Genomic DNA, 11,933 nt, shown 5'->3' with positions numbered 1-11,933 from the left:
GTAGTTATAAGTACAACCCGGTGGAGTTGTTAAAGCTTGGACCAGCAATAAGTTTGACTGGTTAGGAAATTATATATTCATATAGCTATTACCAGAATGACTACAAGATGCAGTTACTCTGAGATTAGCACTGTGACCATGTAAGGCAGGAATTAGTTACAGCCAAATAAGTGTGTATATGCTCTTTTATACTTGTGTACAACAGAGCATTCACTCCTGTAGGATTTTCTATTGGGACTACAAGTCTTAACCATCAATCCTGGAAAGACAGAATACTATAATAGCATACACTCAATGACAGGAACACCGAAAAGTAGGCAGTTTGGCTATATTTATAGGGAACAGATTTGCAGACAAACTGTCTACCACATTAGATATCTTCAAAATCTCTATACTCCCTGCAAGATTCATTCAATCACTTGCTGAAAGCAGTGAAGCCGTGGCGTAAGTCTCAGTATCATTGAAGGGATGATCCTCTTCTATAGAAACCTGGCCTTCATCTTTTTTGTCTCCCAAAATTGAATTCGATTCGTCTGTTGAATCCCACTTGTGCATTACTTCCCTTTCACAAGCCATGTTTTCTTTGTAACTTGTTTGAGTTCTGGGGTTGCCAAGCATCTGGGTATCATCTAACCCACCTGACTGATTCAAGACCTTTGTTTCCTTGATCGACTCCATGGTTGCCACTCCATGTCCTTGCTGTGATTTTTCGCTTTTTACAATCGGGTCGTCTTCATTCGAGGGCATAACCTGATTTTCCTTACATTCATCTCTGTTAAAATCAGAGTGGGATCTTCCATATGTTCCATGCCGCGATTCCTGCAGAATGCCTTGTGTTGAAGAAGACCTCTGAGAGAAGCTCCCAAACCCTTGAATCTCTCTTGTTATCTTTCGAGCTCGATCTCTCTCTTCCTTGAGCAGAGGTCCTTTCTCGAGCAGCTTCAGTATCCTCTCAGATTTTTTCCTAACAGCAAGCCCCCAATTGAACCTGCAAATAAATATACAAGTTTTTCATCTCTGAACAGCCATAACACGACTGCATAGTAAGAGACAAAATCACATACCCTTTTTCATCTATGAATTGAAAGCTTTCGATCTCGCTGATGACATCTTTGTGACACTGAAACTCTTCTGCTACACTTTCTGGTCCATGAGTCAGCAAGTGCTCAAGCACAATCAATGAATTGTAGGAGAACCTCCAGTTCTTCTTTTCAAAACTCGACAATCTGACAAACAATCAATCCACCTGAATTAGGAATCAGTTCCAAGTTTTGTAGAAAAAATAAAAGAAACCCAGAAACCTGTTGTGCAGAATCTCCACAATTCTCCAAAAGTCATCGACTTCAAAAGCAGCCCGTGAAATAGATCTGAGGGTACGCGCATCTGGCACCTGTGGATTTCCATTTGTAGCTTCTTCTGTCAATCTTGAGAACATTGATCCAATCCACCAAGAAAGTAACAGAGTCAACGATTAATACATCCTTGTTGTATGAAGAAATTGAAATACCAGATTGCAATAAAACAGGACCCAACTTACAGTTGTGCAGGTGTAACATCAGTGAGAGCTAATCGAGCAGTTTTAATCTTCTCCTTCAAAAAGAAAGAAGCTTGCTTCTTGAATTCACGGAATGAAGGTGTACCCATGTTGCTTCTGCTAATGAGGGACATCTCACAGATACTAAATCCAAATCCAGTTGTTCTGAAAAGGTCAGAATCTGAGGGAAGCAAAAGTGTTTCAACTAATCCACTTATACAACCAAAACACCACAAAAGATCTATCAAACAGTGTGGAGCTTTGCATATGTAATCAGATGGAAAGCTAGTCAACAATTGATAGATAAGGGAGAAGGTGAATAGGTGATGATATCAATGTGTGGTGTGGGTCAGATGAGATGCAGTTTGAAATTTTCAAATTGAACAAAAGTCGTCTATGGCAAAGAGATCCCATTACTATATGCGGTCCTTGGAATTAATTAATGTTTGGACATGAAGTCCACATCTGTACAGGAAACTAGAGTAGGCTGCAGCGGGTCTTCTACTCTTTCTTTTTAGTTTGAACTTGAAAACTATTTTATTCATTTGTTGTTTTTCGAGCTCTGCTGCTACGAAAGTTAGAGGATGACGGCAAAAGGACGAAAAAACTAAAATGTGCCATCTTACGATTCGAAGTACTTTAAAATGTTCAAATATATTGCGTGGGCTGCTATAAAATATTTTTTAAAAATTCTCAAAAAAATAAATAAATAGGAAATATGCAAGATGTATAGGAGTTTTTTTCCAAAATAGCAGTCTGACACAAATTATTTCCCAATATAACACTAAAATATTTCCCAATATAGCACTACACGTCACTGAAATTGACATGACTTTTGTATTTTTTGTACAATCACGCCATTTAAAATGGCGTCATCAATCACACCATTTTTAATGACGTGAATAGTATGAACATGTTAATATTTTAGGGATTGCTGGGCACCTAGATTGCAGGCACCCCCATCCCCCGCCATGCATTTGATCATTACTATACCTTAAAAACCTCACATTTCCACACACACACATACATATAAACAATATATGCAGGGACCATTTTTGTGTGGATACATGACATAAAGGTGTGTGCTTCAGTGCTTCCGCTTCCGCTTCGTGACCTAAAAAAATATATATATATTCTGAACACATTCACCACTTTCTTCAAACCCCGAATCCGTGGGTATGGCCAATGGATCCTTAGCATCACTGGTCTTGGTCGCACCCTCCATTGCAAAAGAGTGACAAACGGCTCTCCCAATCCCAGAATCTCCACCAGTGGTCAAAGCCACCATGCCCTGCAAAAATTGAAACTCAAATCATTATCATCTAGAAATCTTTCCAAACTTCAAAAATCAATCATGAAAATTAAAGATCTGACATGGAGTTTATTGGAGGGCTTGTAGTCGGGTTTGGTGAAGTGGGATCTGGGCTCTATGGGATGTTCTTTCCCAGGCTGTGCCGCCTGTTTTTGAGGAGGGAACTGTTGTCCTTGTGAAGCCATTGAACTTCCAAATGGTGTTTTAATGGGTCTCTGTCTTGTCACCGGAAGGAGGTTTTGATGGCGGCAGGTTTCGCGAGGATTCGTAGAACAGAGTCTGCTTGATAAAGCTCTGGCATCGATGTGAACAATAAAAAGTGGGAGAACATGTATCTGTTAAGGTGCATGGAGAGCCAAAAGAACATTCACCCCAACATAGTTGGTGTGAATGACCCAAAAAGATCAATCACACCAACAATGTTGGAGTGATTGATCTTTTACATTAGTCACCCCATTAAGAATAGCGTGACTAATGTAAAAATTGATCACGTTATTGTAAATGATGTGATCGTAAAAAAAATACAAAAGACACGTCAATTTCAGTGACGTGTAGTGTTTCATTGGGAAATATTTTCATGAAAATGTTATATTGGGAAATAATTTGTATCAGAATGTTATTAAGTGGCGTGTAGTGTTACATTGGAAAATAATTTCATGAGGGTGTTATATTGGGAAATAATTTATATCAGAATGCTATTTTGGAAAAAAACGCAGATGTATAGTAAATGTATACAAATACCAGCCCCTCCTATGTTTCCTCTTTTTTGAAACTACAAAATATTTTTTAAGAATTTTCAAAAATAATAAATTGGAAATATGTAAGATTTGTTTGACTGTAAGATCATATATTTAACTATTGAATCTTAAAAATAAAAAATAAAAAACAACATATTACACGTCTTCATCCAACGGTTTAGAACAACTCCAAAAAAAATTTATGCATTTTCTGTAATTAATATATTTTTTATTCAACAAAAATGCAACATTAATTCAAAATAATTTATATTTATTAATTATTATTTACGTATAATTTACATTATCAGCGCATACATATTTATAATTTACATAATCCAACCATCTCTAGTTTTATTATGGATAGTATATATAGCAATTTATCTATACTAAATTTATCTGTATTATTTGTTGTGATTTTGTTATGATTAGTATATATTGAATTTTATCTGCACCAAATTTTATCTGCATTAGTTAGTGTGCATATTTGTTTTAGTTTTGTTATGGTTAATATATATTGAAATTTATCTGCACTGCACATAAATTTATATGCGAGATTTTTTATCTCAGAATATATCGATAATAGATCTCTTTTGAAAGAGTTTTCCACGTTGATGTAAATTTTTTTTTCTTCAAAATTCGTCACATATTTTGAGAGAGATCATTTTGAAATTTCGTTTAATAAGAGAAAAAAAATCAAAATTGATGATATCATATTATCATGCGTTTTTGTTGGAGAATATGTATGGGAGAAAATGAAAAGGTGCCGATCTACTCCATAATTTTATTAAATGAAACGGAATATATAAATAATTTAATGAGATGTGTCCTTGTTAATAAATTTTTTGAATTATTTTTATTGGACATATCTTCTCAATTTTACCCTTATTACACTATGTTTGGTTCAACATGGGAATGGGAATGGGAATGAGAATGAGAGCAGGAACGAGAATGAGAACAAAAATTCCTTGCAGTTCTATGTTTGGTTAGTCAAGGAATTCCCCAAGGAATGTAATGATTTAAGATGGAATGAGAATAAGAATAATGACTAAATGACTAAACAATCCCTCATTTATATTTAAATGATTAAATATAATGGTCTTTTTTGCCTTTTCACCACTAAAACACAATTCCTATTTACCTGGGATTGGTGGTTCCCAAGTCCAGGGGAGCTAAATTCCCAAGTTAATCGGAATACATCATTCCATTCCCTTGTATATTGTACAACCAAACACATGAATTCCTTTCTCCACGGGAATACATCATTCCGTTCCAACCAGAATCGGTAAACCAAACATAGGCCCCGTTTGGTATAGCTTTTTTACAAGCATTTATACTACTAACCAAATAACCATTATGTGCACATAATCCGAGACACTTTTCAAAACATTATTGCCCATTTTTCAAATACTCCCAAATCAAAGCATTTTACCAATATTTTTGTGTAATTCCTATTATGTCCTCAATATTTCAATGTCATCCCCATTTTACTCCTAAAAAGTCATTATCTCTCACTTCTCTTCTTCTTCATCTTCATCCCCGACATCTCATCCTCCTCCTTCTTCTTCTCTCTCTCTTCACCCCTCTTCCTCTTAATCATAGCCGTAAGAACGTCACTGGCAATCTCCCCATCGTTAGTGTCACCACATACCTTGTGTCTCTAGCTTCGGCATGACATCGGCTTCTCATCCCCACCAACGACTCAAGACATTGAATTGATCTGCCTTGCCTTGCACTTTCTGTTTTGACTTGCACCGTGAATCCATGCCTTACACAGTGAATGAATTTGTTATAATTGTGGTCGACCTCACTTTGTTGTCATCGGGATTATGGATAGAGATTGGAGACAACTAATTTGGTCAATGTTTATCAACTTGGTGAATTAACTTTTGTTCCTATTGGGTGTTTATTTAATATTGATTTAATTCAATTTTTTGTAACTATTTATAAATATTTTAATTAATTATCATTATTTTATAAATTAGTTTTTATTTTTACATACATTTATATGCCTTTATTACAACTAAAATGCATAATAGAGAATGGGAGATAGTCTGGTTGGTCAGGTTATCTGCCCAGGACCTTGAGGTCTAGGGTTCTATGCTCACCAGGGGGTTTGGGATTTGGGTAGTTTTCCATCCACTGTGGTGGCCTTCATGCCCCTCGGGCATGGCTTAGCGTGTGTGTGGCCTGTGCATAATATCGTTGTACATAATTTATCACAATATGCTACATAGATAAAATGTTATCAACAAAAGTTCAACCAAATACTACACAGCATTCAAGCAGCATATCTGCTACTAAAATTGTTCAGCATTTCTTCTACTACCATTTATGCTGGCATATCTGTTACTTTGTAAATGCCTTACCAAACTAGGCTATAGTGTTATTACTGTGTTAGTGATAGTTCCGGTGCAAATTTATGCTTGGTAGTTGGTATCCCTTGTCATGGACTTAGGGCACTGCAAGGGCCCAAAATATCAATCCATGGACGGCCCAGGTTCTGGGCCTAACACTGTCGATTTGATGTCGGTCCAAGTGAGATTGGATTTGAGCCAGCATACTCAATCTTAGCTGTTAGGCCTAACACTGTGTCAATTTTGCTCTCCGTCCAAGTAAAATTGGACATGGGGCAGCGAAGGTAATATTAGCAGCTGGGCCTAACTTTGTCGTTTCAGTCTTGGTGCAAGTAAAATTGGATAGAGTAATATCACAAACCCCCAAAATATGACTCTCCCGCATCAATTTACCCCCAAATTTATATGGATTATATATATATATATGACTCACTTAATATTCAATACTTCACATTGATTGAGGGTAAATGGTGGTTATATTTGGAGGTCTCAACACTCAAGCATTATTCAATTGGATATGAGCCGCTAGGATGACTGACTTAATTAACACTCTTTTACCGGCTCTAGAAAGATTTTTAAGTGACCAACCGCGAACTCTCTACCACAATCTTTTCTTGAGATACTCAAATAAACTCTGTTTTGACCTCTCAAACAGAATAGGAACCCCTAGATACATGCAAGTTCTCATAATCTTCCTCACTCTCAGAGCTTGAGAAATCTGAGCTTAATTCTTAACCACCAAAAACACCATGATTTTTTTGTTACTTTTATCCTCCGCAATGTGTGTATATATATATATATATAAATCTTTGTGCCGTTCCGCTTGTTTAAACCGATTATACTATTTCGATAGCGATATTCAAAACATTGGTCTAAATATCATTGATCTAGATCAGAGCACAAGCGTGTAAGTGCCAGGTGGTGTATGTGGTTAGAGAGTCCCGAAGGTTGTCTTGGGAGTATCCGAGTTCTAGAATTGTCAACAGATCAGAGACTGCGAAATATCTCAGTTGGATAACGTATAACCTATATGGGAAGGGAAAGGGTTGGGTTTCTATAGGCTGGAAATTTAATGACAAAATGACAGGTTTTTAATTGCTGATGAGGTTCATACCCACTTCTCCAGACCCACTAAAGTGCATTAACTATCAATTCAGAAGTAGTTAGCAGTTGCAAATTTATGATCAGTTCAGGTCAGCCAAGGACGGAGTCATTGTTTGTGCATCACAGTTTCCATGGCTCTCCTTTCGCTGCGTGTCATAACCAAATAACACCTATGCTTATTATCCCGTCTATAAATGGTTTTCTTCTTTGTTTTTCTTCTGGGTCTTAAATTGTCAAGGAGCAACTCTGCAACTGTGATGTAATAATGTCTGCTTGATTTCAATTTTCGTGGGAATATATAAATCACCGAGACAGTATCTTCACAATCACAGTGGGAGATTTTAGACCCGTTAACAAGAAACTTTGGCACTAAATTTGACATTTTGATTTTCAAGAGGTGACGAAACTGGTTGTCCAATATTCTTGACTGACTACTTTGGCGCATACAATACGTCCAGTTGATTTTCATAACCCTGCTGTGAATTTTCATGAATATGCATTTGATATCATGAAACAAAATTTGACCAAGTTCTGCCACTCTCTGCAAACCAGCCCGTAGTTGCACGGCAAATGGTTTAAGGGACGACCCACCTACTAGGGTGTGGGTTCAAGTCCTACCCTTCCCAATTCCCTTTGAATCAAAAAAAAGTTCTGCTACCCTCTGTTCCATTCTGTTATCACATTTTAAAGCTTAAACCAAAAGAACAATCACAAATTACAGAAACTCTTTATTTTCATGTCCATTTTGGTTCAGCCAGGAGTCACACAAAGCACACAAGTTTTGATACGTGGGAAATAACAACAAAGAACCAAAGACCTTGATGAACAAAAGTTGTCAGAACTATCAAACTGTCTAGCATTTTTATACAATCCCCGGTATTTTTTTGTCAAACTGAAAAGGCAAGTTACTTTCTTTATACAAGGGAGCAAAGATTCAGATGCTCAGATAACTAGTCTTGCCAAACACATGTTGCGAAAAAAGATAAATGTGGAAAGTGATGGCCAAAGCCTCTTTTCAAAAGGAATTCCATTTACTAATTGAAAACTAGACTTTTCTATCAGAGTTTGTAATCAACATTTGAACCACCTTTACAGACCCTTTTATCACCTTGTACATTGAACTAAAGCTCCTCAGACACTCACTTCACTGGAGAGCCTTCATTGCTATGCTTAAAGGGTGACCAGGAAAAGAACAATCAAAAAAGGGTGGACGGGGACTTTATAGAGCATGATTTTTTTTATTTTTATCCTCTTTTTTTTTGTATTTATACACAGGATCGCCATATCCGTCCCTCTAAAGAAATAACAATGATGGAAACATCATCATGGTACCGTCGCCGATCACCTTGTGGTATTTCCAGCAACTCATGGAAGTCCATACCTGCAACCAAAAAACAGTCAAATTAGTTTCCAGTAGCTGTAACATAGATGTTTATGTCTGGAAACAAGTGTCAAAAAACTATGTCTCAGATAGTAGATAAATACCAGCTTTCTTTGCTGCGCGGAAGAGGACTTCCTCTACAAGATGCTGTGCCGGATCTCCTTCAGGTTGCAAGGCAATGAATAGTTCAACTTCATAAACAGCTTCTTCATTCGTGAAGTATTGATAAAGCCCGTCAGAGGATAATATCAAAAACCTGTCTTTCGGGCCTAATCTATGGTGGTAGAGAGATGGTATACAGGTGATGTATGGAGAATTGCCAATGTAGTCTATTCTGAACATCTCCAGAAGTGCATTGTTCCATTTAGGCTGCAGATGTAAAATCGAGAGTAAGAAACCCCTATTTCGATCTGAAGATAAAATCTCACAATCTAGTCACAGAAAAGTAAAAGCTAAGCTATAACAAGCAAATCTTGCACCCACCGAGTACTACATCTCTAGCGATAATCCTGTGCTGAAAATCTTAATCAGGTTAATTGGAAAATGCAGAATCTGTTACTGTGGCTTACAAAATTATTCTATAGATACTTGATTCAATCATGTTTTTTAAACTTGCATATACGGGTAGAGACTTTTCATTGTTTTGGCAACTAGCAGAACTATATTCTGAGATTCCTAAAGGAACTGCTTCCTAAGTTCAGTGTTTCAATGGTTAAAAGAAAGAATCAGTATCTTTAACGTGTTGCAGTTTAATATTTCTCTAATACATGATCAATATTTCTTCTTGCCAATGATTGTTTTCCAAGTATTCATGCAACAGTTGATCTCCTCATTTCAACCAAACCAAGTCCTAATCTTCAAGTGCAAATCTTGCAGTTTGCAATACTCGTCACACCAAGATTGAAAATCTAGGAAGAAATTATCAATGCTACATTGGCAATTACCAAGCATTAACCTAACAGGCAATCAATTTTGGGTTTTTTCTGAACCATCTCCAGAACTTGAATGCATATTTCTCCAGCACTAAGTAATGACCCTAATATGCCAACAGAACCAAGGGAAACCAAAATAACAATACGGAGGATTGATGCTAGGCATCTTGATAAGTAGATACCAGTTTGAGAAAACCAGCACCAAAAGCTCGAGTGACCTTCAATGATCCCTTTACACGGTCGTTCAACACAGCTAGAGCATCATCGCGGTGCTCATTTTTTATTCTCTGAACTTCCTGCAGTTCAACCATGTAAAACTCCCATTAGTACAAACACAAAAACATTCTTTTCTCTTTAATAAATGAGATTGATCAAATGGTTACCTCTTCTATACTGGTGCTATGATCCACACTAAGCTGAATTGTCGTTAAACTGGGGTTTATATTAGACTGTTCGCAAACAGACACATCAAGATCATGCAAGGTTTCTTCGTTGATTCTTCCCAAGTCCTGGCTCCAATAATCGGGCACCGCCTTTTGTGCCAAAACAGCTCGACTATCACCCACATTCATGACATAAACATTTTCCCCTTTCATTAACATCACTAATACGCAGGAACCCATCAATGCAAGCTCTGGATTTTCAGTTACCATCCTATCAGCTATATCAAAATAAGAGTCCTCTGTTTTCTTCAATGCTTGAGACAGCGCTTTTAACACATCACCATGATTGATTGCTCTTTTATCGGACCCAGATTGATTATTCAACTGTTCCTTTAACCTCCTATCAAGCTCTAGTCTCTCCCGATCCCATTCGCATTTCCACCTCCTCTGATTCTCCTCCCATTTCTTTGCTGCCCCTTGATACTTGCTTCCTTTCCTTCTCGATTTCGAAATAAAATTTGCATCTTCGCTCACACACGGATGATTATCTTGTTCTAGACACCGAGAACACGCATCAGACTCACAGTTTCTAGCGGAATCGACTTCATCAACACCTTCCATAGCTGAAGCTGAATTAGTTGTATTTTCAGGTGGGGCAGAGGCTGAGCTTACAGAGGCCTCAAAGGAATCATCGTCCCACAGCAATCCTTTTAGCTCTTTACGGACGGAAGAGTAGAGATTCGATAGTAGATAATCAGGCGCATCAGGGCCGTTGAAGCCATCGTAAATCCCAACAAAAACCCATCCGCGCTCCTCGGAAACCACGACATGGACGCGATCTTCCCCTGCTTTCCCTTGCGCCCATTGCAAATTTTGACTCTCCAGTGAATCTTCATCTTCCAAACAACCTTCGCTACTGCTGATTGTTAAGTTCTCGTTGTGTTTGTCTGAACTGAAGATCCAATTGGGCTCTTTTACGCCGCCCTTTATAGGGGCCACAATAGAGTTATGCCCGCGATTAATCGTCTTTGAAATCGCTCTCTGCAGAACTCGAATCAGAGACCGTTTTCTTGATCTGGGTCTGAAAGCCATACCACCATGAGAAAAGCTCCTCGGAAACGGACCAGAGAAGCTTTTCTCAAGTGGACCCGAAAATCCACGATCCAACGGGCCCGACATGAACCCCCTCTCAATTGGACCCGACATGAACCCTCTCTCGAGCGGACACGAACCCGGAATCCCCACATAGTTCGCAGAAATCGGACCTGAATTGATCAGATTCCGGGGAATTGGCTGTAACGGTATCGAAGCGAAGCAATTAGAGCTCTCAAAAGTGGCCGCCCGATCAAAAGTGTTGCACGCATAGGGATCAACGAGAGATGTAGATAGCGGAGTCGAAGTATTGGCGCTTACGGATGCGCCGGATATTGTACGAAACGTAGTAGCCTCCTCGAAGTCCACCTTTGAAGACGAAAGTCGACTTGGGTCAGGCCGGACATAGCAGAAGGAGTGACCAAGCCCCTCGTCAAGTGGGTCCGATAGTAGTACCGATACATCCTGTCGCCGGCGAGACTCCAGTGAGCCGGTGAAGCACCCAGTCAATTTACCAACTCCGTTTCCCATCAGAGAAAAGTTAACAAATAATTGACCTTCAGCGTTTTGATATTGAAACACTATGAGCGAATTTTCATGGCAGATGATCCCACACACAAAGACAGAGACAAGGAAGGGAAGGGGAAGAAGAGGAAGAAGAATAGGTGGGGAGAGAGAGAGAGAACGGAGTTGACTTTTAGTGAGACAGGTTTTGAAATTAGGGAAATGACTTTTTGTCTTCTTTTTAATGAGATATATATTAAAAACGATAGTGAAAATAATGTTTATAGGCTTATTAGGCTGTGTGTGAGACTGTAGAGGTTCGTTGACGAAATTTTTGCATATTAAATTAGTGTTTCAACGGCGTCCACTAGAACGCGTGTAATGCACCGTCTCTTTTTACAAGTCGCCAACAAGAGTTCCATTAACATCAAAGTTTCTCTCGTGAAATCCGACTCACACACAACCGTACCATCAGAGATAATCCTCTCCTGTGCGCCGATCTAATGGCTAGTTTGATAGAGCATTTGTAAAATAATAGATATGTCAGTAGAAATGATAGTAATAGAAATACTGAATAATTTTAGTAGCATATATGCTGCT

The 11,933-nt window shown here is 38.2% G+C and overlaps 3 protein-coding genes across 3 annotated transcripts; all 3 read right to left on the bottom strand.

Annotated features, from left to right (window-relative positions):
* Nucleotides 1-26: 26 nt before the first annotated feature.
* LOC120015428 (clathrin interactor EPSIN 1) lies at nucleotides 27-1,939 on the bottom strand. The gene is made up of 4 exons (XM_038867859.1): nucleotides 1,538-1,939; nucleotides 1,302-1,424; nucleotides 1,065-1,226; nucleotides 27-988 (listed from the first exon to the last, which is right to left on the bottom strand). The coding sequence occupies exons 1-4, from the start codon at nucleotides 1,666-1,668 to the stop codon at nucleotides 412-414; spliced, it is 993 nt and encodes a 330-aa protein (XP_038723787.1). The 5' UTR covers nucleotides 1,669-1,939; the 3' UTR covers nucleotides 27-411.
* Nucleotides 1,940-2,278: 339 nt separating this feature from the next.
* On the bottom strand, nucleotides 2,279-3,211 carry LOC120004663 (glucose and ribitol dehydrogenase-like). The gene is made up of 2 exons (XM_038854012.1): nucleotides 2,909-3,211; nucleotides 2,279-2,825 (listed from the first exon to the last, which is right to left on the bottom strand). The coding sequence occupies exons 1-2, from the start codon at nucleotides 3,029-3,031 to the stop codon at nucleotides 2,649-2,651; spliced, it is 300 nt and encodes a 99-aa protein (XP_038709940.1). The 5' UTR covers nucleotides 3,032-3,211; the 3' UTR covers nucleotides 2,279-2,648.
* A 4,829-nt stretch (nucleotides 3,212-8,040) lies between these two features.
* LOC120014461 (probable protein phosphatase 2C 4) lies at nucleotides 8,041-11,553 on the bottom strand. The gene is made up of 4 exons (XM_038866424.1): nucleotides 9,738-11,553; nucleotides 9,537-9,650; nucleotides 8,527-8,791; nucleotides 8,041-8,422 (listed from the first exon to the last, which is right to left on the bottom strand). Exons 1-4 carry the CDS (start codon nucleotides 11,358-11,360, stop codon nucleotides 8,307-8,309), a joined length of 2,118 nt encoding a protein of 705 aa, XP_038722352.1. The 5' UTR covers nucleotides 11,361-11,553; the 3' UTR covers nucleotides 8,041-8,306.
* Between the last annotated feature and the right edge of the window lie 380 nt (nucleotides 11,554-11,933).

Source organism: Tripterygium wilfordii, chromosome 2 (genome assembly GCF_013401445.1).
Source record: "Tripterygium wilfordii isolate XIE 37 chromosome 2, ASM1340144v1, whole genome shotgun sequence".
Classification (NCBI taxonomy): Eukaryota; Viridiplantae; Streptophyta; class Magnoliopsida; order Celastrales; family Celastraceae; genus Tripterygium; species Tripterygium wilfordii.
Note: the sequence above shows the minus strand (reverse complement) of the source record. Positions and strands in the feature narration are given on the sequence as shown.